We start from the raw sequence: 24669 nt of genomic DNA, 5'->3' as shown, positions 1-24669 counted from the left end.
TCCCCTGTTTCCTGCTGCTGCTTTCTCTTCCTCCAGGTCTTCTGCTTCCCCACTTACCTCAGGGCTTTGGTCTCCATCCCCCTGAGCTACTACATGGATCAACAGGATCTGCCCACCAGGGACCTGGATCTGCAGGGCTCCCCCAAAAGGACAGGAAACCTCTCACATCTATTGCTGAGGAAGGTGCCTTGGTCTGGAACCGTGTCTGTGACCTCTCCCAGCCACGCAGTTGCTGCAGTAAAAGACATTGCCCCCAGACCTGGCCTCCAGTACGGTCACTGTCAAGAGTGGTAGGTCTCTGCCCTAGATGATAAAGGCTGATTGCCCCGGCCCTGAGACCAGGCTCAGCAGGTAGCACCACAGCTGTCTCCTTTACAATCTAATGCAGGCCCAGTCTCCTTTGCGTTGGGTATGGTCCACTGGGCCCAGTGTCCAGGTGAACCCCCTCAGAGTGCAAACAACAGAGGTTGCATCATCTGTCCCATCTTAGTGCTAGCAGCGGTCTCAGCCATGGCACAGCGTGTCCCAGCACAGCCACGAGCCCTGATCTTTCTACTCCCCTCACCTCTCTTGCTGCATCTCATCTCCCAGCTCTGAGCAGCAGGCAAATCAGAGCTATGCTGGGCTGTCCAGAAGGGGCTGTTGCTCCTCAGCTTACCCAAGCCAGCAGGACCACAGTGCCCAAGGCAGAGAAGGACCCAGAGCTCTGAGGTCAAGTCTTGCTCCAGACTCCTGCCAGTGTCTGCCCCCCTTAACCCAGCTGTAACCACGTCCCTGCTCTTTGCCGTGGGGAGTCCATGGTGGCTGGATGGGATGGTGGCAAGTTGCCCCTGGTGCAATGCTGATGATGTTACACCCAGGATGACTTGTGGGGGTGGTTATTTTACCCAGAGAAGTACAAGAGAATCTACAGCAACTGTCTCTGAACTATACATCAGCTTATTGGGATATTATGACGCCAGCAATATTAGCAAGAGCAGCTGCGTACAGCAGACAACACGCAGGCATACTCACAAGTGGGTAGCCAGGTATCAGGACCCTCAGAGTCCGTCTTCATGGTTTGAGGCAGTTTCCAGACTTCCTCACCTCTGCCTTTGTGTGAGGAAGTTTTATACAGTTCAGGTGCAAATTTTTGTATTCCTGCTTGGCCCTCTGAGATAAGGATCTCGGTCAGTCTCGTACAGAGCAAACACCCTCCCTTCTGTGCTGCCAGGGCACCCTGCTGGCTTTAAGCAGCCTTGGGGAGCTGTGGGATATGGGCTGAATAGAAGTTATCTGGGCAGCCTCAACCCTGGCATTTCCTAGCTTTGACTCTGCAGCCATAATGCTTGCTTGCTAGTTTTTTGTATGTGTATTAGACCGTAACTTCCTTTGGGAAAGAACTGAGGCTGATTGACTGCATGTGAACTCCCTTCCCCCTTTCCATCGCCCTATCAGTGATCCCAGGGATGACACCACAACAGAGATATCCCCAAATTGCATGCAACTGCTTTGTCAAGGTGCAGGCAGGGGACTAACTGCCCACTGGAATGGATGCAGTGGCTGAGACTGCAGGAGACAGAAGATGTCCCTTTGCTTGTGCTGCAAAGAGAGACCCCAGGGTAGGGGCATTTCTCCCAGAACTGCCTGCATGGGGCCAAGGAGAGGCCTGTGGATCACTTGGGAGCAGCAGGTCCCTGGGTCGGGGGGATCAGGGACAACATCTCCGGGCCCTTCCTGGGGTTTCCCCAATGCTGCCTCTACAGGACAGTGCTGCTGTGATGGGCTCAGGAGTGAGTAGAGCATACACACTCTGACCGTGATGGGAGCCCAGAACTACCAGTAACATTTACTAAAGGCTCTGACACGAAATGTTGGCAGGATTTCTTCTCTTCAGACCTGGACCAAGCAGTCACAGGCAATCCTTTACTGCAGGAGCTCCCAAGATCCCCACTTCCAACTCTCACACAGCCCCAAGGCCCAAGACCAAAACATGAAGACTGCGCTGTGCCAGGGAGATGAGGGCACCGCCAATGCCCTGCCACTGCAAGAGCAGGGCAGCACTTGGGTCACACACTCCCAGGAGCTCCCAGGGGGAGGCCCTGCAGCCATGGCAGAGGAAGGGGGAAGCCAGCATGGCTTAATGGACAGGCACAAACGAGGTATGAAATTGTTCTGAACAACAAATGAGTGCAAGAAATTTGAGCCACCCACAAGTGACCTTTACACAAGAAAACAAACAGGAGTGGACACCTCCCATGCTACCTTTGTAATAAGGAGTGGGTAATACTGAGTGGGGCCCTGCCGGGGGAGATAAATGTCTGTGATACTAGTCACAGGAAGGAGAATATGGACCCATTTCTCTTTTACCCTCAATCACTGGAGAGCACCTGGCTGTGGATCAGGCTCCTCCTGCAGTGATGGGCAGCAGCACAGAGGCTGTGAAGGGGTTGCTTAGGCAGAGGCCCTCTAGACAGTGGGGGCCTAAAAGTGTAAAGAGGTTTTGATTTTGGGTTTCTGCCTCTCAGTCCCCTCTGCCCCTTGCCCCCCCCGGGTTTGGGTTTGTCTGGACCTTTATTCTCCACCAGCTGCTAAGCTCCTTAGCACTGGTAGTTTTGGAAACACCTACGCGTGGGTCGCACGATAAACCCAGAGATTTCAAAAATGAAATCTGTAATGTAAACACTGTTCTGATCTGTTGTAGCCCGAGTTCTTTGCAACACAAGAATGGCTCTAGTACTTTTTCTGCAGTCAAAACAGGAGTGAAAGGTAAGAGTTGGCAAGGGTGCTTTGAGTCTAAAAAGGATGAGAACCACTGATCTAGACAGAGAGACGTAGTTAGCCATGTTCATCTGAAGTCAGGCAGAAGGCAGGGTAGAGATGTATCTTATAAACTCAGGGGGGCTCAGCCCCCCCACCCATGGGCCACATTGGGCCTGCAGAACCTGGGGATACCCACAGGTCTAGAAATTGTGTGGTCGGTGAGTGGTGCCAGCTGTTCGACTAACAGCTCTCCCACCATTGAATGATTAGATATGGGGGAGCCGCACACAGTAGAATAATGAATTGGGGAGATTGGGGCACCAACTATGGGCAGAAGGAGGGATAAAGTTGGGGGCAGGATTGAGAAAAAAATAGGAGCCACTGGGCTGGCAGGAACAAAGGGAGTGATGCTGCCCCCACCTGCACAGCAGTGCCCAGGGTGCATCCAGGGCCACTTGTCCAGTCCAACCCCACATGCAGCCCCAGAACTGGTGCATAGCCCTGGACTCACACACCAGAAAGCTTGAGCACCACTGGACTCACTGATTCCAAAATGTATCAGATTTTATCTGCAAGAGCTCAGCTCATCAGAAGCAATGAAGGAAGTGCAGGAAACAGACTGTCCGACAATTTTTTTTAATATAAGACAGGGAGCAGAGGAACAAGTGGGGAGCTGGGGGGGTGAAGACATGGGGTGTAAGAAGCCAATAAAGCAACTAAGTTATAAACCCAGGGAAACTGCAGAAAGATGATTTTCAAGTGGGCAATGATGTGAATATGGGGATTGGGAGATGAACCCTGAGGCGCAGGACAGCAACAGGGTCCAGGCTGAAGTAGCTCTATTGGAGGGACTGGCAGTCGGGCAGGGCTGGGAGGGGACAGCGTGTGCCACATGTGTCATGGCAGTGACAGCGATTCCCTCAGGGCTGGGCTGGGACCGGGCACAAGATCAAGGGAGCTGTGTTGGTGCCATCAAAGACACCAGTATAGAAATATGGGCGCAGGATCCCGGAGAAGGTGTCAGTGAAAGTGAAGAGGTGGGACCGATCAGTCACGTTGTAAAATGAGACCTTGCCCGAGTCATAGTCCAGGAAAACCCCCATCCGTGTGGGCTGCACCCGCAGGGGGACAGGCGTTGAGGGAGAGGTGAGAGCCTCGTATTTCCCATCCTGCAACCACAGAGTCCAGTATCCTTCCTTAGGTGCCAGTATGGCCCCCCCCTTCCTGTCCACAGACTCCCTGCACACGCCCAGAGCCCAGGCCGACTTGTCTCCCACCTCCACCTCCCAGTAGTGCCTCCCACCTGTGAACCCCTCAGAGCCCAGGACTTCTGCGTCAGTGTCATATCTCTCAGGGTCCCAGTAGTGCCTCCCACCTGTGAACCCCTCACAGCCCAGGACTTCTGCATCAGTGTCATATCTCTCAGGGATGTCAGGCAGATCCTGTTGCGTGTCCGTGTCCCTCGCACATTTCCGATCCTCAGACAGGACGAGGTAGGCATTTGCCGTGTCTGGGTCGAAGGTCACGTCCACTGGGGAGAGAGTCACAGGTCAGGGCTGGGGCAGGCGAGTCCCAGGGATCACAGGGAACTCACTGCATCTCAGGAATCGCTGGTCAGTCCCTGCCTGTGAAATCACCGTTGCACGGAGGGGACATGGGGAGAACTGTAAGCGACTCCAGGGGCAAAGTGGGATATTCCCACCAGGCCTCCTCACCCCCTGGAACAGAACGGGGGCATCGGTGGCAGGTGCTGAGCCCACAAAGAGGAGAGGGGAAAGCGCCATGGGGTGGGGGCAGGCCAGGCACAAAGAAGGGGGAGGGACATGGGAAAATATCATAATAGCAGGTTGGTGCCTGCCTCTGCCCACCCCTGGCTGGGCTGCTCTGTCCCAGCTGAGCCCCTCCATGTCCCAGCCCCATGGGCACAGAGCTGTACCCAGGGCAGCCCCACTGCCAGCTCTAACTCTCACACAGCCCAGCCCAGCCCAGGGGAGGGTTGGGAGTCCAGGCTGTGCCGACCTGTTTTCAGGAAACACTGACAACCGAGCGCAAGAGCCCATTTCAAATGACTATGGGGGCACGGAGGGGGGAGTAGGCATTTCCCCACTCACTGCCCCTCCCCTTGGGCTCAGCCACACCATCAGCAAGTCCCCGTTCACCCCATGCAGTGCACCTGCTCTAGGGGTCTGTACTGGGGGTCACGTACTGGGCCAAGGACATCCTGTGCAGACAGGGCCTGGGGCACTGCTGGGACAGGGGTCTTTTGCCCACCAAGTATTACACAGTCCTATCCCCATGCGTCACAGGCAGATTGGGATCTGCAAACCAATATGAACAATTTAGGAGTAGAAATCCCATTGGCTCCCAATAGGAGGTGGGTTTCTGGACCACACTAAGACTGCTGAAGTCTTGCCCATTTGAAAATACCAGGAAACCTAAGCTCAGTGCCCCAGGGTATACCTGCACCATCCACCCCCAGTGGCAGATACCAGCAGAGCTGGGGTGCCCACAGGGCTCCCGCTCTCACACCCCAATCTGGTTACTGACAGACCTAGGGCAGACCCTCCCCATAGTCAGCCTGGCTCCAGGCTCACTCGTCTCAGGAGAGGAGATGGTGACAGCTCTGCACAGCTGGACGTGAAAAGTGAGAAATTTCACATCTCCCTGCAGAGCCTGCCCCATTCCTGAGAGCCTCAGGGATCGTCCTCACCATAGAGCTGACCTGGGGCATGAAAGCCCCTTAAAGACTGACCTATCAGTCTTCCCTAACCCAGGCACAGGTCTGCCAAGGCAGGCTCATGACATTGCTGGGCTCTGGTCAGTGTGGGCACCCTAATCGGCAGACCAACTGTAACAAAAGGTGCTGTTGCATGCAGCTTGGACAGCGCCAAGGAGATGGATTGAGGATCCCAAAACACCCTGGGCTTGGGGTCTCACATGGCTCAGAGACCAGCTCTGACCAGGACCCAGGGCACATAGTGTGCTGGGCTATATGCAGCAAAAGGAAAAGACAGCAGGGATGCACTGATTCTTCCTGGTCACAGGAACAAAGCCCACCTTCAGGGCACTCTGAAGGTGGCAGAAGTGGCTGTAGCAAACACAGTTCTCCAAGGAGGGCTCTGGGGTCACTGATACGGGGTCAGGGTCACTCACCTGCGTGTCCTCGGGCTCTTCTGAATTCTGGAATCAAGTAGCAGAGAGAGAGGTGAGAATTCACACAGCAGAGTCACCACAGCAAGACTCAGTGCTGACAGTAGGACAAATCCTGCTGTCCATGTTTGCCCAAACAGCTGAAACTGCACAGGAATTGGGGCAAGAGAGGAGTCAGGGCTGCAGCATTTGCCCCACAGCCCTGCAGAAGCCCATGGAGAACCGAAATATTTCCAACACTGGGAGTCCCAGGTGGAGGGGACCCTCAGCACCTGAATCCTGTCACAGCAGCCTGGCCCAGAAGGGTGGGCCGTGGTCCTGTCTGGGATGGGAAATCCCAGCATCCAGGGGCACCAGGGGGTTTGGTGTCACTGTGGAGCTATTGCTGCTCCATGCCCTTATGTTTGCAGGACGTCTCAATTTGCAGCCTCCCCTTCTCAGCAGTCCCCGCTTGTCCCCTCTGTGTCTGGGTGTTTTTGTCTCCAACTGCTGTCATCTCACAGTAACACGCACCAACCTGACTGCACAGCACAAGCTCCCAACAGACCCACCCCAGGCCTCCTCCTGACAGGGCCCAGAGACAAGAATGGACAAAGATCTGACTTCCCTTGGCTGTTCTGACAGATGCCCTTCCCACATGTCCCCTGCGGGCGTCTCTCCTCCGAGTATCACATCACACTGCTCAGCCCAGAACCCCAACAAAACGGAACGGGGACCCGTTGACTGCTTCCTCCCCTTCAGCATTTGTCCAGGACTCTCACCTTTCTCTTCAGCCAGCCCCTCTGCAAGAAAAGAGGACAAGCCACATATTAGTCCCCATTGGGATTTTTTTTATTCACAATTGGCACTGGTAAGGACTCCCAGGACTTTTCCTGTGCTGACTCCCCTAGAGAGCTGGTGAGGATGGGGACTAACACACAAGCTGCCAGAGTCCCAGGGGCTCAGGTGGACTCATCAGACATCCTCCCTGAAGGCCCAGGACTGCGGGCACTGAGGATCTGGCTCTGAATCCAACTGTAGTGACGTCTCTCCGGGCAGCCAAGACCCTCCCCAAAAATCCCTTGCCCACCCTTCTGAACCACAGGGGATGCACTGGGGAGGGCTCTTCCCCCACACTGATGGGTATTGTCACAGAGCAGGTGCATGTTGGACGGCACTCTCACTTTCAGCCCCTACATGCACCCAGGAAAGCTCGGAGCAAAATGGCTGCTTCCCTTCACAACAGCTTTCCTGGAGCTCCACAATCCGGCCAAACCCTCCCCATGAGCACTCCCTGGGGTTGCTCGGGGAATTCATCTCAGGCCTCCCCAGACCCCTGCTGGCAGCTACTGCACCAGCACAAATGCCTCTGGGAAGCTCTCACCCTGTGCACATCTATTGACATCGGGGCATCTGGGTCTACAGTTCCAGCTCTGAGTGTCAGGATCTGCACATTAAGCAGCAAATCCCAGAGCGAAAGAAACACAGGACACTTTTGTATTGCCAGGGCTGCCAAGAGCACCAGGCCTGTGCTAGAGGGCCCAGGGCCTGAGCAGGAGGCAGCAGAACCACACAGATGGGAAATGACAAATAATGAGCTCCTCTTCAATCATCCCCATGGAGTCCACCCCGCGCAGCCCTGCAGAGCTGGGGCGCCAAGGGCTTTCCCAGGACATGGACCACAGGCCGCCAAGGCCAGCTCTGGTCCTCTGGACACATGAATGCAAGGGCTCCCATAACCCAGCTCCACAATTTCTCCCAGAGGACCCTCTCCTCTTCTCCCAGTACAATGAGACAGCGGCTCTGGAAATGCCCCTTACTCAGGAATCCCGTCAGAGCCTCCTCCAGCTTGTTCTCTCCAGGGAAATCCCAGATTGTCTTCTCCAGCTCAGGGAACTTGGGGGCTGGATGCAAAGGTGTCCCCTCCTTGGCCCTGCAGAGACACAAGGGCAATTATTCCTCTCAAACCTCAACCAGAAGCCCCCACATCTTCAAGGCTACAAAGGGAAATGGGTGGGACACAAGGCAGAGACAGGGTCTGAAAGGCCTGGCGGGGCCTGTGCAGTCTGCTGGTTCCCAACCCTGGGGACCGAGAGGTGATATTTGTATTCAAGTTTCTAGTAGAGCTATTCCAGCAGAGCTCAACCAGCAAACTCTTCCTGTGCAGCCACAGCTCACACCAGCAAAGCAGCGCTGTTCCCTCTACAGCTTGCACCAGTGTCGGGGGCGAAAGCTGTACTGGGAATGAGCTGGTTTGTGGTGTGGCTGAGTTTGTCCCAGGGCTTTCATCCAGACAGCTGCACTGTGCAGGGGTTGGAGATGTTCACACTCCTAACAGGCCCTGGCCTTGGTCCATCCTCAGAGAAATGCAGACCAGGCAATGCCAGCCAGAGCCCCTCTGACATGTGGCCTGACCCAGGGCACTCTGGAGCAGTGAAAAGCTGCTCCTGGGACTGAGGGGCCTGTTCTCCAGGCCCAGCTGCCCCTCCCTTTCATTCCCAGCCTAAAAGGGGCCGGGGCCGTTTTGGCCCACGGACCCTGTCCCACTAGGGCCTGGGCTGAGACACTCGGTTCCCTCTCCGCAAACCCCGTGTCCCTCAGACAGGACAGACTTGCAGCCATTACAGAGGCCAGATCCCAACCAGGCCATGAGGACAGGCTTATTGAACCCAGGACTGTGGGGCAATCCCCTGCTCAGGATGGGTCACAGGGTGGCAACAGCAACCCCAGGGCCACATGGATAGAGGCTGGGTCCAGGGCTGAGAATGGCCCAGGGGTAGGTGCTGGTGGCTGAGGCTGTAGCCTGGTGTTGGCCAATGGGAGAGGAGGGGTGAGATGAAACCCAAACGTACCTGCTCACAGTGCTTCTGACATCCTGGCGGGGACAAGAAACAGAACAGAGAGTCACTGTCACAGCCCAGCCCGTCCTTGTGCTACCAGGAGCAGCCCCACTTATAACTGTTGCTCAATGGGGATGGTTGCCCTTCTGGGCTGGGCCTGGGGCATAGGGCAGGAGCTGGAGCAACCTTTCACCACCCTGCCCTGCCTCCCTGACTGCCCCAATCCGTGTCTCCTTGCAGCTTCAGTCCTGGGTCCCTGCATCACCCTGCCAGCTCCCTGGGATTCAGAGGCTGTCAACTTTCTACACTGGGTGCTGGGTACATCTGATGCAGTCTCACCTGCAGGAGCTCAGGCGCTGGCTGCTGGCACTTCCCCTCCAGCTCCGTGATCAGGGCACTCAGGCGGGCAGTCTCGTCGTGCAGGCAAGTGGCATTTTCCTCCCTCCTCCTGACAATTTCTGCATCCAGCTCCCCCAGCCGGGCCAGGAGGACACGCTCGCGTTCATCCAGGAGCTGGCGCAGCCCATTGCACTCAGACACCACCAGCTGCCTCTCCAGATCCGTCTGCCTCTGGGATGGGCAGAGTCATGAAGGAGCAGGGGGAAGGAGAGGTGGGAAATGGACAGTCAGGGAGATGGCAGCAGTCTTTTCCAGGATGCAAGAAATGCCTCATTCACACGCCACAGTGTCAAGTCCAGGGCATTTCTGGGGAATGCAGCCCTCTCAGTACAGGAAGGGAATTTCTCAGGGCTCCCAACCACCCCAGCACTGCGGCTGCAGCAGGTCCCCCATGATGCAGGGGTTTGCAGGGCAGAGCCCTGAGAGCACAGCACTGCTGCGACTCATCCATGACGTAGAAGCCGTCCCCCTTGCAAGGGCCCTGCCTGACCTGCTGAAGGGGCTCCCAGACCCTCGTCCAGGCCCAGCACCTGCCCTGCCCTCCCCTCCCTGCCCAGCCTTGGGGAGCAGGGCTGCACAATGCTTTCATTACACCTGTAAAAATTGTCAGGATCCACCTGGATTTCAGGGCTGTCACTCCTGATTTACACCAGGGAAGTGAGACCATTCTCATGGTTGGCCATGCGCCATTTATCTGACCCTGAACTTTGCACGGCTGCAGACCTGAACATCTTTCGTCCCCTCCCAACTTCTCCGACATGGAGCAGCACCGAGACCCCCGCCCTGCTGCCACCACTGCCCTCCCTGCGCCGGGCACCTACCAGGAGCTTTCTGGTCTCTTGCTCCCAGGCGCGTTTCAGGCCCTGCAGCTCCTCTCTCTGCTGCCTCAGGCGCTCCACGTGGCTCTGGATTTGCTCCTGCAAAGACAGGAAATAGTTCTGATGTCCGGTTTGTGCCCTGCAGGAAAATCCTCCCTGCACAGAGCAAGGCTGCATGAGCACTTCCCACAGGCCTGAGCCACAGAGCGAGCGACCCCAGCTGCAAGGGGACTCCTGGCCAGGGAAGTGGACCTGCCCCGTCCCTCCCAGACCCACTGTCTCCCGCCAGGTGCCTGCGCCCCGATCTCGGCAGGTCCCGGCTCTGGTCCAGGCTGATCAGACGCGCACGGGGGTGCCTGACTGCAGAGCAGCCGGAGCTGTGACTCCCAGGCCCGGGACAGCTCTTCCCTACCTTGTAGTCCTGAGCAGCCTCCTCGATGGGAACCGCTGTGTGATTTCTGTGCGCCCGGGACTCCCTGCAGATCACGCAGATGGGGGCTTCGTCCTCTTCGCAGAAGAGCTTCAGAGGCTCCTGGTGCCTCTCGCACATGCGCTGCCCCTCGGGCTCCTTCTCCGCCTGCAGCCTCAGCCCCTTCACCAGCTGCACCACGTTGCCCAGCTGCCGGTTGGGCCGCAGGTTTCTCCGCGGGGCCGTTTCCCTGCACTGGGGGCAGCAGCAGTTTGGCTCCGACTCCCCCCAGCACTGGTCGATGCAGGCGCGGCAGAAGTTGTGCCCACAGTCAAGAGTCACCGGATCCATAAAATAGTCCAGACATACGGAGCAGGTCAGCTCCTCCTGGATGCTCCCTGCCAGGTCCCCCGCAGCCATGGCTCCTGGGCAGAGAGGAGCAGCAGCAGCTCAGCTGGTTTCACTTTCCTGAGTGCAACAGGCTGTGCAGCCTGGGGCAGGGCCTCTCTCTTCCTGCTTTCCCAGCAGGGCCTGGGCGGAGCCCCGGGTGCTAGCAGCCCCTGAGCCCAAGCAGAGCCAGCCAGGGCAGGGGAACGGTTAACACCAGCCCATCCCACACCCAGGTGTCTGCAGGGTCTGGGGCTGCCTCCAGCTCAAGAAACCCCTGTGCTGTGGGGCTGCAGCCTGGGCTGCTCTCAGGGGCAGCTCCTGGCTCTGAGTTAGGGACAGAGTCTGCCACAAGTTGCTGCAGCCTCCTCCACTGACCCAGGAGCCCGGGCTGAGCAGGGCTCTTCCCTGAGCGGGGTCTGTGCAGGGAAAGACCGTCCTCCTCTGCCCGGCCCAGCGGGGACTTTCTCTGGGGTTGGAGCCAGCCCCATGGGCATGGACTCTACTCTAGAAGTGGGCAATTATTTCAGGTGGCGGGCAGCTTAACGAGTTTTGCTGAGCTATTGAGGGCCACGTGGGTAGCCCTGCCCTGTGGCTGCCATCTTGGAACCAGAACTCCCCCCCCAAATCCCTGACCTTTGCCACCAGAAACCCCTCTCCTTGCCCCCCCCCCCCACATACTCCTTTTGGAGGGGATGTGCCACCTTAGCACCAGAAAAAACCCCAAATCATACACTAAAAGTCAAACACCTACCATAACATATTTAAATTTTATTACAAAAAATATTTTTCTCGTGATTTGTGTTTGTGCACTGTAGACAGGGAACCCCCACTTAACGCTGTCTCGCTTAGCGCTATTTCGCTATAACACACATTTAAAATTGATACCTGATTGCACTTAGCACTCGGCGAGTGTCGTTATAGCGCTTGCGGGTGCTATCTTGGGTCATTAAAAACAATTGCGGTTGCCATCTTGGGTCATCAAATACTTTTGGTTTCACATAACGCACATTTTGCTTAAAACTTGGTTTTTCAGGAACTGATGAACAGCGCTAAGCGGGGGTTGCCTGTATAGATGTGATTTCATAATAACTCAAAAATAAATCCTTGGTTTTGTATATTGTGTGGTATGTGTATATGGCAGGTCTGTGTGTGTGTGTGTGTATGTGTGTTTGAATATGGTGGGTGTGGCCTGTGAGGTACGTGGGGTGTGTGTGTGGTAGGATGTGGGTTTGTGTATATGTGGGGGGTCATGGTGGCAGGGTGTGGGTGTGAGGGAAGGTGGGGGTATGGGGATGTAGCAGCAGGTGGGGCGCTCAGGGCGTAGGCGCCCGGTGGGGTGCAGCTCTGGCCAGTGTTGCACAATGCAGCGAGCGGCACAGCATCCCCTGGGCTCATAGGTGACACATGGGGGGGCACATGCCCCCCCCCCCCCAGAGTGCTGGTGTCCCCCTGACAGCGAGCGCTCCGGCTGGTAGGGGGTGTCACAGGCCAGTAGGGGGCGCTCCTGCATTGAGCTGCCCACCTCACTGCACCTGACTGCCTTCCAGGCTCCGAGTGCCTCCCTGGAGGTGCCTCACATCCAGCCAACCCCCTTCCTGGAGTACACTCACAAGCCTGAGGGGTAAATGCTGCCACCATCCAGCATCTGGACTGATCTGGGACCTGTGCCCTCTGGGAAACAGGACTAGTAGTCCTTCAGGGTACTTGACCCACTGCAAGAACTTGGGGTGCTTCCTTCAGTCTGAAGCACAGATAGTGGCTTCCCTTAGTCAGCTGAACGAAGAGGACCCCAAGGCATAATCTAGACCCTCTCCTAATAAGTCTCCAATGCTAGGTACAAAGGAGAACTTTACTGGTTACAAGGAGTAGGGTTGGACTAGGGTACAGGGTAGCGCAATATCAGAGAAATACCTTAGAGCGAACAGTGTCATGGTAGCCCTTGATCGTGCATCTGAGTTACTGCAAGCTATATATCTAGTTAGATCTCAGGTAGCTTACTTACTAGTATCCTCTGGAGGAGGTGGAGATTCCCTCTGGAGGCAGGCGGTTCATTGACCATGAGTTTCAAAAGAGAGAGCGAGTTTCAGATGGTTCACCTCTTCTCTCTGAGTTCTCAGAGTCAGTCCTTCACTTACACAGACCTTATGACCTCATGTACCTGATCCAATGAAGGCCAGCAACTGTTGGCTGCCAGCCAACCAATTTGAAATGCATCACTGGTTGCTGGGTAGACTGGCAGGGTCTGTAGCCCCTTCCCAGTCAAGTTGGCATTGCTTAGAAGAATAGGGAGTTTAAGCCCCCACCCAGGCATGTGATATAGACAGGGGAAACAGGTTTCCCCTCCCTCAGGAATGTATCCAGCTCAGGTTATAAGTTATGATTAGCCTAAACTACCAGCAGTGGTAGCTGTGTGATACTGTTTTCGTTTACCATGTAGGAGATCCAAGTTCAAGTCCCAGCTGGGTCAAGTAGAAGTGAGTGAAGTGACAGGAGGGAAAACTCTTGTCTGCATGGAAGAGGTCATTGTGTTTTGTCCTGCTGTCTGGCTTAAGGGTTAGTGGGGTGAGCGCCTCGGCAGAAGGTTGGGTGTGGGCACTGTTGCGGGCCAGTAGGGGGCGCTCCTGCGTTGAGCCGCCCACCTCCCTGCACCCGCCCACCTTCCAGGCTCCGAGTGCCTCCCTGGGGTGCCTCCCGTCCGGCCGACCCCTTCCCTGGAGCACACCCGCTAGCCTGGGGTTCCCGCTGCCACCATCCAAGGCTCTGGACTCACTTCTGGCTCTGCGCACCTTGGAGAACACAGGCCTGATCGTCCAATGGGTACTAGACCCAATACAGGCACTTGGGGCACTTCCCCAAGTCAGGGGCTGATTAGGAAAACCTCCCTTAGTCCACAGACCTAAGGGGCCTCCTCGAACAGGGTAAAAGGTAGAGCAGTATCATGGAAATATCAGAGGAATCTTGGAGGAATCCCATAGAGCAAATCTGTATGGCTGATGGTAGCCTTTTGATCACGCATCTGAGTAACAGTAAGCTAAATATCTAGTCTGATCTCGAGTAGCTTACTCACACGCATTGTCCAGAGGTGGTTGGAGTTTTCCTCTGGCCTGGTGGGTGGCAAATTGGCTTAGTGGTTGCACCCAGAGAGTGGTAATAGATGGGCTGGTATCAACCTGGAAGGATGCGGGTAGTGGGGTCCTGCAGGGTTCGGTCCTTGGACCTGTACTCTTCAAGATCTTTGTCAGTGACTTGGATGTGGGTGTGAAGTGTACTCTGCCCAAGTTTGCAGATGATACTAAATTGTGGGGTAAAGTGCACGCCCCGAAGGATAGGGAACGATTGCAGGCAAACCTGGACAGGTTGGAAAAGTGGGCAGTACACAATAGGATGCAGTACAACAAGGACAAGTGCAGAGTGCTGCACACCTCCTGGCTGGGAAGTGACCCTCTCAGCAGCACAGAAGCGGAAAGGGATCTTGGAGTCATAGTGGACTCCAAGATGAACATGAGTTGTCAGTCTGACGAATTCACCAGCAAAGCTAACCACGCTTTATCATGCATCAGCAGATACGTGACAAATAGATCCAAGGAGGTGATAATCCCCCTCTATGCGGCATTGGTCAGACTGCAGTTGGCGTACTGTGTCCAATTTTGGGTGCCATGCTTCACGAAGGATGTGGCTAGACTTGAAAGGGTCCAGAGGAGGGCCACTCATATGGTTAGGGGCTTACAGGACAAGCCCTACGAGGAGAGACTGAGGGACCTGGACCTCTTCAGCTTCCGCAAGAGAAGGCCGAGAGGTGATCTTGTGGCCGCCTACAAATTCATTAGTGGGACGCAGAAAGGGATCGGAGATGCTCTGTTCATCAGGGCACCTCTTAGGGTAACAAGGAACAATGGTCACAAACTGACAGAGAGCAGATTTAGGCTAGATATCAGGAAACACTCCTTCACAGTGAGGGTGGCCAAAATCTGGAATGGGCTCCCAAGGGAGGTGGTGCTGTCCCCGACCTTGGGGTCTTTAAGAGAAGGCTGGATAGGCATCTGGCTGGGGTCGTCTGACCCCAGAATCTTTCCTGCCTAGGCAGGGGGTGGACTTGATGATCTGTTGACGTCCCTTCTGACCCTAACATCTATGAATCTATGAAGCAGATGGGACCAGAGGAGTCTGCCCTCTGCAATGACCATGGTAACCAAATTGTCAGATAGCAGAGTTTGGGGAGAGACAGAGATGGTATTCTGCCACAGGGGGGCATGGAGAGTGCTAGTGCCCGCCCTGAATTGGCTGCACCAGTGGCACATGCCACATGTGGAATTGCCGGCACTTATGCTGCCGCCGTGCTGCTGGCACGCTCAGCGACTGGCCGTTGGGGGACAACCCCCCTCCCCAGTCACTAGCTGGCTGCTGAGAGACCCCCCTCTCCCCCCAGTCATGCCCTGCTGGAACCCCCCCAGACTTGGGAGGCACCAGTTGCCCACGCCCAGGGTGTCTGTATCGCTGGCACTCCCTGCCACTCACACACAGCACAGAAGGAAATCCCCATGTGCTGGAGCTGGCTGCGTTTCCTGCCGGGGGTGCACAGCACAGGAGGGAAGACCTGCAGGCTGGAGCCCATTGCCCCATGGGCCAGATGAAAGTGCTTAGTGGGCCACATCAGGCCTATGGGCTGTATTTTGTGCACCCCTGCTGTACACACACGGCCTCAGGGGCCTCGGGTCTGGCAGTCCCTGGCAATGCGAGTCCTTGTGGTTATAAGATCCCAGCAGGAGGAAGGAGCAGAGCTAATAGCAATGAAGCTGTGCCTGGTGCTGCTGGCCTGTGATCAGCCATCATGCATGTCCCTGGTGGCTGCCAGCCCTTCCAGGCAAGTCCAGGATGTCACAGTTAGTCTCTGCAGGGAGAGGCGAGTTTCCCCGCCTTGCCTTGGAGCTGGGCAGCAGGAGCAGCTGCTCAGCCCCGTCATGCCAGGAACTGCAGGCAGGGCAGCCTGGGCACACGGCAGTGCCAGGCAGGAGGTCGATGGTGCCAGAAGGTCCCGTGGCCATTGAAGCAGCAGCAGAGGAGGGGCCATTCTCCTCATCCGGCCTTTTGCGGGGGAAATGGCCAATACCTGCAGCAGGTTTGTATGAAGGGTTTTGCAAATGGTTCAAATGCAGCAATTGGCTCTGATTCCTACCTGCCCCAGCGCCCCCAACACCCAACTCTAGACAGTGACCTCCAGACAAAACACCCCACGTGCCCCTCACCCCACACATCGCTCTCAGACCAAAACTGCTTCTCTGAATGCACCCTGGACTCACCCTTCAAATCCCCCCACCCCAGCTGGGAACATCCCACCACCTCTGGGAGCTCGTCTCTGGGCCCAACTCTGCCATGGGAGCCGGGCTCCAACATGCCACGGCTTCATCAAACACCTGCTCTGAGCTCTCTTGTCCACGTTAGGCGGCTTCTGAGTCTTGTTCGAAAATGCTCGCATTTGGCTTGCAGGGCAAGGAGCAAGGAACAGGTCTCAGGGATCTTTGCTCTATCAAGGGAGAAAAATCAGCACCCTCTGCTCAGAGAGGACACACTGTTGTATATTTATTACACATAAGAGGGGTCTGCACCTTCAGGTGAGTGCTGGGATCTTTGGAGGATCTGGTCATGGCTCCTAATCCAGGACGGAGGGCAGAGCTGCATTGATGGACACACCGGCTGGCACCGTGTTCAAGGTGTTCATCATTTCCCAGCCACCTGACAGCCCCAGCCAAATTTAGAGCTGATATCATTACACTGGAGACATGATTGACCCATTTTGTGTCAAAGATGGATGCTGTATCCTGGAAAGATGGACCCAAGACTACAGGACTGGGCACTACCAGAGTCCCTAAAACCCAGGCTTTTATGGGACTGCGGCAGGACATGAGCCACTGCCTGTGGGAAAATTTCTGACTGAACTGAATCAGTATTTTGTAAAGGGGCAGCCTTTTTCCAAGTCTGCCTCCAAGCCCCGAATTAGTGTGGCTTCAAACAAGGAGTCTCCTCTATTACCCTCCCAGTGAGAACTGACTTGGCTGCAGGAGAAATTAAGAAAATCCTTTTGGCATGGAAAAGCAGGTGAAAGGCTAGAAAGGAGCAGCATATTTGGTGTGGGAAAAAAAGGGCTGGCACAGAGCTGAAATCAGGAAGGCCAAAGCATAATTGGAGTTACAGCTAGCAAGGAACATGAAGGGTGACAAGAAGGGTTTCTACAAGTATATCAGGAACAAGAGGAAGGCCAGGGAAAGTGTGGATCCCCTACTGAATGGGGAAGGCAGCTTAGTGACAGATGATGTGAAAAACACTGAAGTGCTCAGTGCCTTTTTCACCAGTCTTCACGGGCAAGTTCAGCTTCCAGAGTACTGCAACTGGCAGTGCAGTTTGGAGAGGAGGTGAGCAACCAACAGTGGCAAAACTGCAGGTTAGGGAGTATTTAGAAAAGCTGGAGTCAACAAGTCCATGGGGTCAGATGGCTGAAGGGTCGTACTCAGAGGGTGGTCGTGGATGGGTCATATTTGACCTGGGGGAAGTGGGCAGTGGAGTCCCCCAGGGCTCGGTCCTTGGGCCCGCACTGTTCAATTTCTTTATCAGCGACTTGGACGACGGGGTGAAAAGCAACCTGTTCAAATTTGCTGATGATACCAAAATTTGGGGTGAGGTGGGCATGCTAGTAGGGAGGAAAAGACTGCAGCAAGACCTGGACAGGTTGCAGGGGTGGGCTAACAAAAACAGGATGTGTTTCAATAGTGACAAGTGCAAGGTTCTGCACTTGGGCAGTAGTAACCAGCAGCACACTTATAAGATGGGAAACTCCCTTCTTGAGAACACGGGGGCAGAAAGGGATCTTGGAGTCATCATTGACTCCAAGATGAACATGGGCCAACAGTGCGAGGTCACGGTCAGCAGGGCTAACCGGATCCTATCGTGTATCCACAGGTGCATCTCAAGTAGGGCCAAGGAGGTGATCCTCCCCCTCTACGCGACACTGGTCAGGCCGCAGCTGGAGTACTGTGTCCAGTTCTGGGCACCCCACTTCAAGAGGGATGTGGACAACATGGAGAGGGTCCAGAGGAGGGCCACCCGCATGATCCGGGGACAGCAGGGCAGACCCTACAATGAGAGGTTACGGGACCTGGGCCAAAAGTTGTTGGAGAGTAGGTTTAGATTAGACATCTGTAGGAACTACTTCACAGTCAGGGCGGCCAGGATCTGGAACCAACCTCCAAGGGAAGTGGTGCTGCCTCCTACCCTGGGGGTCTTTAAGAAGCGGCTCGATGCCTACCTGGCTGGGGTCATTTGAGCCCAGTTTTCTTCCTGCCCAGGCAGGGGGGTGGGCTTGAAGATCTACAAGGTCCCTTCCAACCCTACTTCTATGATTCTATGATACATCTGAGGGTGTTGAGGGAATTGGCCAATGTGATTGCAGAGCCATTGGCCATCATCTTTGAAAACTCATGGCAATTGTTAGAGGTATCAGATGATTTAAAAAGGGCAAATATAGTGTCTATCTTTAAGAAAGGGAAGAAGGAGGATCCAGGGAACTACAAACCTGTCAGTCTCACCTCGCTTCCTGGAAAAATCATGGAGCAGGTCCTCAAGGAATCCATTTCTAGGTACCTGGAGGAGAAGAAGTTGATTAGGAACAATCAGCATGGATTTACCAAGGATAAGTCATGCCTGACCAACCTGATTACCTTCTATGATGAGATGACTGGCTCTGTGGATACGGGAAGAGTGGTGGATGTGATGCACCTTGACTTTAGCAAGGCTTTTGATACAGTGTCTCTCAACGTTCTTGCAAGCAAGCTGTGGAAGTATGGGTTGGATGAATGGTCTGTAAGGTGGATAGAAAACTAACTGGATCACTGGGCTCAGAGGATAGTACTCAATAGCTTGATGTCTAGTTGGCAGCCAGTATCAAGTGGCGTACCCCTGGGGCTGGATTTCTTCAATTTTTTTATCCATGAACTAGAAGATGGGATGGAGTGTCCCCTCAGGTCTCAGTGGCAGCAGATGACAGAACAAGAAGCAACAGTTCAAGCTGCAGAAAGGGAAGCTTAGGTTGGATATTAGGAAAAACTGTCTCACTAGGAGTGTGGTGAAGCACTGGTACAGGTTACCTGGAGAGGTGGTGGAGTCTCCATCCTTAGAGGTTTTTTAGGCCTGGCTGGACAAAGCTTTGGCTGGAATGATCTAGTTGGGGTCTGGTCCTGCTCCGAGCATGGGGTTGAACTAGATGACCTGCTGAGATCCCTTCCAACCCTACTTTTCTACACTTCTATGATTCTATATGAGGAGAGACTAAAAAAGGTCAGATTTAGAAAATTTAGAAATTTAGAAAACAGATGCTTGAGGGAGGACATAAGTGTTTCCAAAATACTATATGGTGAAGAGAAAGTCAATACGGATTTATTATTGACTCTCTCTCCCCCAATACAAGAACAAGGGGTTACACCATGAAACTAGCAAGGAGTAAGTTTAAAATGAACAAAAGGAAGTTCTTTGTCATCCAGCATGGCATTCAAGGGTTGGACTCATTGCCACTAGACACGGTGGATGCTGAGAATTTAGCCAGATTCAAAAAGGGAGTGCATACATTCTTGGAGGAAAGGGGCATCAGTAGCTACTGAGTGCAGGAGTGAGGGGCACGGCCTCTGAATGCGAACTTCGTAGACCTTATATGTTGAAGACTGCAAATGAGAGGGGAACAAAAGAAAAAACCTGGTCACACCCAGCTTAATCTCCCTTTCAGCATTCACTTTCTGCCATGGTGTGACAGGAGACTAGGCAAGATTGACCTATGGCTTGACCCAGTAAATGGCAAGTCTTATGTTCTTACATTCCCTTACATGCTGTTTCCGCATTTTGAGAAGGCAAGAAAATTCAAGGAGACGCGGGTAGAAAATGCAACGCTTTTATTCACCATGTTAAAGGAAACAGCTAAAAAAGAAAAAAAAAATCAACAAAAATCTATATATTAGTTTAAAAAATTTGTCTTTTTATCTCTACTCTCCAAATATGTACAGATCCCATTTCCAAATAATAACAACAATAACAACAATAATAATATTAATAATACAAAAGCTACTGAGATCAGCAAGGGAGGGGGAAAAATGGAGAAAAATTTCGACTGTGTTGTGTGAGAAGAGGGAAGGACTTTAAACAAGGAGACAAAACACAGACACGTCCAAGCCACTGAACCTATGTCACAGCCACTAATATTTACTCCCTGGAAACAAAACGAGAAGACAGTGGGGTTTTTTTTCAAGGGAACCCAAGGGAATTAAGCACCAAAAGCTCAAGCTATTTGAATGAGTGCTGCATTCCCCTAGGCCTCCTTTAAGAAGCTCCAGCTTGAGAGTTTTAAAAGCAAAGGGTGATCTTACAGTGTTAAGGCCCCTGATTAGCAAAAAAGCTCTTTATGGGGTGTCCCTGATATACCGTATCTTTTCACATACCACATGTCCCCAGTAAGATAGACACCTCTTTTTTGGGAAGGCAGAATGAAAAATACAAGATTTTTTTTTCCAGAGTTAAGGCCACATACAGTAGGGATAGAGCATTAACTTCTGCTCGTTTGCCCTCCTTTTTCTGTTCAGGCCAAAGGTCTGGTCTTAATCCTTTCAATGCTAAACTGTAAGCAGCTCAACCAAAAGCTGAAACTCTAGTTGTTACTGAACATTGCACTCCATGGGCGGATTTAAAATGTTGCAAAAAGCTTCAAAACAGGGCTGTGAAATAGGGGAAGAGAGACCGTAGGAGCTACATTGCACATTCTTCAGCACTCTGGGTTAGTGGAACATCAAGACCATTAAAAAGGAAAGAGAGTTGTTAACACCCATGGAGTGAAGAGCAATTCATAGATTCCAGTGAGCTATCAAGTCAATCAACTCCCTTAACACTGCTTGAATAGAAATGCCACGGCTGCTATTCTGGGCAGAAGGATCAACTTTCCCACTTAAGATATGCACCCCCATTTTGAAAGTCTCATTTGAAAGGGGGGAGGAGTGTGTGGTATACAAGTATATACGGTACTCCAAAAATGTGTTTGCATTGGTACACCAGTGAAAAATCTCCTCTCCTTCCCAACAGCAACCAGACAGGATCTATAGCCCTGTCTCATGGGGGAAGAGGGAGTTTGATGACGAAGGGGATGGGCCGGATTTCTCTGCTGGAGTCTTCAAAGTACCATGAGAGCCAGCACTGGTATCATGTGAGTTGGAGGTCTCTGGATCAGCCCCATGGGGCCATTGAAGCTGAGTCGTGGCTCCCAGCCTCCAGCGTTGCAGTCAGTAGTGTCTCCCATATATCCAGTGTTTGGCGATGCCTCACAGCACCGCAAATACCCAGTGTTAGCCCAGTCTGAGGGAACATCACATGAGGCAGGGACCTGACCCCCACCCCTCCAACCCATCACAGTCCTTTGAGGGTGGGGAGTGAAGCAGCGGGGTGGTGGAGGTCAGCCTCTCTGGGAGTAGAGGAAGGAAAGGAAACACCCTTGAGCAGGGAAGGGCAAAAGAAAGGGAATGGGTGAAAGAGGGATGATAGGAGATGGGGAAGTGGGTGGAGAACAAGACACAAGACAGATGGGGAATGGAAGAACTGAGGAGAGATGGAGACAAAAAGCAATAGAGGGACGAGTGTGCATGAGGTGGTGGAGTGTATGGTCAGAAGATAGACAGATAGATAGCTAGATAGCGTAGAGTGTATAAGCAGTAGGGAGGTAGATAGATAGACAAAGTATGAGGGACTATATATAGACAGACATACAGCTGTGAGTATAAGGAAGACAGACAGATAGAGAGACAGCCGTATATGAGGGAGACGGACATGGATGGGAGTAAGGAAGATGGATAGACAGCTGTAAATGAGGAAGACAGACAGATGGGTGTAGAAGATAAATGAGTGTAGAAGCTAAATAGAAAGACAAGGAAGGCACGGGTAGATGGATGTTGGAGGGGACTAAATGACCTCTGAAGGTCCCTTCACCCTACTTCGCTATGATTCTATGAGAAAAGATATAGATAGGACAGACATACAGTGTCTGAGGAATACAGATACATAGATGGGTCTGAGGAAGATACAAAGCTGTCTGTCTGTCTAAGTGGAAGACATATGTAGGAAGTAGAAAGTGTGAGGAAAACAGACAGATGGACAAATAGTTGTGTATGAGGAAGACAAATATGTAGAAGTGTGTGAGGCAGATACATAGCTGTCTGCCTATCTTCCCCACATCTAGCCACGTACCTGTCTTCCTCATACACATCTGTCTATCTGGCTATATAAGAGAGATACATAAAGGGGTGTGAGGCAGATAGAGACACAGATAGGCAGCTGTATATGAGGAAGACAGAGAGGTAGATGGGGTTGGACTAGATGGCCTTTGGAGGTCCCTTCCAGCTCTACTTCTCTATGATTTGATGAGGAAATAGATAGATAGGACAGACAGACAGTTGTATAGGAGGAAGACTGATACATAGATTGGTGTGAGGAAGATATACACAGCTGTCCACCTGTCTGTCTGTGAGGAAGACAGACAAAGAGAAGTGTGAGGAAGACAGATAGATGGAAACCTGTGTGTGAGAAAGAGAGATACATAGAGGGGTATGAGGCAAATAAAGACAGACAGACAGCTGTATATGAGAAGATGGGAAGGTAGATGGGTATTGGGGGTTGGACTAGATGACCCCAGGAGGTCCCTTCCAGTCCAGCTTCTCTAAAATGCTATTAGGAAAGAGATAGGAAATATAGACCACTGTATGTCAGGAAGACAGACAAATGGATGGGTATAAGGAAGACAGAGAGATTCAGAGGAGGTAGGCAGAGGAGAAGTGGGACAAGGAATGGGGTGGTAGAGCCAGGGCATCAGGGAGATCCCATGTCCCTAACCCCTCCAGCACCAATATGTCCAGTTCCCAGAGCTGGGCATGGTCTGGCCACCCTCCATCCACCCATCCACCCCTGTAGCTGTGGCCGGAGAGACACCAAGAGGCCTATGCCTAGAAGAGCCACCCCAAATCCCTCCCCCCACTCTGGCATAGCCCAGCTCACACCATATTGAGAGCGTCTTCATTCAGGAAGCGGTGGAGATGCTGGAAGAGGGGACGGTCCTTGGCATCCCGAGCCCAGCATCTCAGCATCACTTCATAGAGGGCCAGGGGGCAGGCTGGGGGCCGTGACAGGTAGACCTAGGTGTGGGGGTAAAGACAGATCAGTGTGGGGGGAGGTCTAACCACCTCATGCCCCCTTCTCATTTCTGCTGCCCCTCCAGGAGGGCTAAAGTTTTAATCCTTTCACATCTGCTCAGCCAAAATCTGAAACTCTTGTTGCTGAGGCTGGAGACTGAACTCTGTGATGCCCCCGTACCTGCTCGCCCTGGTCTCTGAAGAACTGCCCGGCATTCTCGATGACCTGCTCATCGGTGAGTTGGCTGTAGGGCTGCTCCTGGCACAGCATGAGCACCTCCCACAGCGTCACCCCAAAGGCCCAGACATCTGAGGCTGTTGTGAACTTCCCCTGTGGAGCCAGGAAGGGGAGAGGGGCAGGGTGAGTGGGACAGGGGGTCTTGGGTGGGACGCTGAGTGGGCTCCAGGACACATTTCCTTTCCCCCCACCCATTTAGCCACACCCTTACTCCCTAGCCTCCTCCCATCCCCACTGCTTTCACTGAGCCCCTTCCCCTTTGGGACAGCCCCACCCCTTTATTTAGCTCTGCCTGCTCTGGGATAATACCACCCTTCCCTTTGATCTGCTCCTTCTGGGCTAGACCCACCCTTCGTTTAGTCCTACTTCCTCTGGAATAGCCCTACACTGCCTTTAGCTCTGCCTCCTTGGGGATAAATCCCACTTCCCCTTAGCCTCACCCATTGTGGATTAGCTCCACCCTTCCGTTAACTCCGCCCCTTTTCAATCAGCCCCATCCCTTTCTTTTAGTCCCACCCCTTCCATTAGCCTCCTCCCTCAATGCTATTCTTGCCCCTTTTGGTGAACCCACTGCTTCCTTTTAGCTCCACAACCTCTCAGCCAGGTCACACCCTCTTGGGTTTTTATACAAGGGATTCCCTAACCATTCCCTGGCTCCACCCTCTCCCCCAGTTGCTGCCCCTCCTGCATATTAGCTCCACCCCTTTCCCCAAGACACATCCTTTCCCCTTTAGCTCCACCCTTCTCTCCCAGGCTATCAATCGAAGGAAGCCCCTTTCATTCCCCCCATCCTCTGGCTCCATCCCCCTCCCTCATGCCCTAGCCCAGGGGTGGCAAAATGTGGTCTGGGGGCTGGATGTGGCCCAGGAAGCCATTCTATCTGGCCCGCGGGGCCCCTAAAAAATTTAGAAAATTAACATTAATCTGCCCTGGGCTGCCTGTCATGCGGCCCTCGATGGCTTGGAGAAACTCAGTAAGTGGCCCTCTGCCCAAAATTATTGCCCGCTCCTTCCCTAGCCCGTGGACATTAGCCCCGCTCCTCTTCCAAACTCCACCCCTTTCCCCTTTAGCCTCACCCTTCTCCCCAAGCCCTGCCCCCCTGGTCTTACCATAAGGATGCACTCCCAGGCCATCCAGCGGATAGGCAGGACAGCTCGGCCCTGGATGCGGTAGTAGTCACCCGAGTAGAGGTTGCGGCTCATGCCGAAGTCGGCAATCTTGATGGTGAAGCCCTCACCCACCAGGCAGTTGCGTGTGGCCAGGTCCCGGTGCACAAAGTTGAGGGAGGCCAGAAACTTCATGCCTGAGGCAATCTGGGCTGCCACATGGATCAGCGTTGGGTAGCTGGGCCCCAGGGGAGGGAAGGAAGGGGATTAGAGATGGTCCCACAATGCCCTGAGGCAGCTGGGGAGAGGAGAGGCTAGAAATATTTCATAGCTTTCATAGATGTTAGGGTCAGAAGGGACCTCAGCAAATTGTGGAGTCTGACCCCCTGCCCTGGGCA

The 24669-nt window shown here is 53.7% G+C and overlaps 2 protein-coding genes and 1 long non-coding RNA gene across 5 annotated transcripts in view; all 3 read right to left on the bottom strand.

Annotated features, from left to right (window-relative positions):
• Nucleotides 1–3345: 3345 nt before the first annotated feature.
• Nucleotides 3346–10932, bottom strand: LOC102385744 (zinc finger protein RFP-like). 3 transcript variants are annotated; one of them, XM_025195288.1, is made up of 9 exons: nucleotides 10341–10932; nucleotides 9932–10027; nucleotides 9051–9281; nucleotides 8724–8746; nucleotides 7692–7804; nucleotides 6654–6674; nucleotides 5896–5922; nucleotides 4172–4273; nucleotides 3346–4099 (listed from the first exon to the last, which is right to left on the bottom strand). In XM_025195288.1, the coding sequence occupies exons 1-9, from the start codon at nucleotides 10755–10757 to the stop codon at nucleotides 3663–3665; spliced, it is 1467 nt and encodes a 488-aa protein (XP_025051073.1). In that variant the 5' UTR covers nucleotides 10758–10932; the 3' UTR covers nucleotides 3346–3662. The 3 variants fall into 3 exon arrangements, with proteins under 3 accessions (XP_025051073.1, XP_006038817.1, XP_025051072.1); XM_006038755.2 differs by having other exon boundaries at nucleotides 3346–4038; nucleotides 4111–4273; nucleotides 10341–10931; XM_025195287.1 differs by having other exon boundaries at nucleotides 3346–4045; nucleotides 4118–4273; nucleotides 10341–10929.
• A 3923-nt stretch (nucleotides 10933–14855) lies between these two features.
• LOC112548720 lies at nucleotides 14856–18359 on the bottom strand. The gene is made up of 3 exons (XR_003092345.1): nucleotides 18305–18359; nucleotides 16139–16248; nucleotides 14856–15834 (listed from the first exon to the last, which is right to left on the bottom strand). It is a non-coding gene; the product is annotated as an uncharacterized LOC112548720 (long non-coding RNA).
• A 572-nt stretch (nucleotides 18360–18931) lies between these two features.
• LOC102385493 (epithelial discoidin domain-containing receptor 1-like) overlaps nucleotides 18932–24669 on the bottom strand; it is a 6523-nt gene continuing 785 nt past the window's right edge. The window contains exons 2-4 of the mRNA XM_006038754.3: nucleotides 24275–24509; nucleotides 23109–23258; nucleotides 18932–22930 (exon numbers count right to left, since the gene is read on the bottom strand). Of these exons, the coding sequence (XP_006038816.1) occupies nucleotides 22790–22930; nucleotides 23109–23258; nucleotides 24275–24509 (526 nt within the window). The 3' untranslated portion in view covers nucleotides 18932–22789. The remainder of the gene's footprint in view (nucleotides 22931–23108; nucleotides 23259–24274; nucleotides 24510–24669) is intronic.

This window comes from Alligator sinensis, unplaced genomic scaffold (assembly GCF_000455745.1).
Source record: "Alligator sinensis unplaced genomic scaffold, ASM45574v1 scaffold1105_1, whole genome shotgun sequence".
Lineage (NCBI taxonomy): Eukaryota > Metazoa > Chordata > Crocodylia > Alligatoridae > Alligator > Alligator sinensis.
Note: the sequence above shows the minus strand (reverse complement) of the source record. Positions and strands in the feature narration are given on the sequence as shown.

Excerpts from the sequence above, each read along its gene's own strand:
- LOC102385744 (XM_025195288.1), bottom strand. The coding sequence starts at position 10,757 with ATGGCTGCGGGGGACCTGGCAGGGAGCATCCAGGAGGAGCTGACCTGC. Across the intron at positions 9,282-9,931 it reads AAGAGACCAGAAAGCTCCTG|AGGCAGACGGATCTGGAGAG; the intron begins GTAGGTGCCCGG and ends TGCCCATCCCAG. Across the intron at positions 6,675-7,691 it reads GGCTCTGACGGGATTCCTGA|AGGGGCTGGCTGAAGAGAAA; the intron begins GTAAGGGGCATT and ends CTTTTCTTGCAG.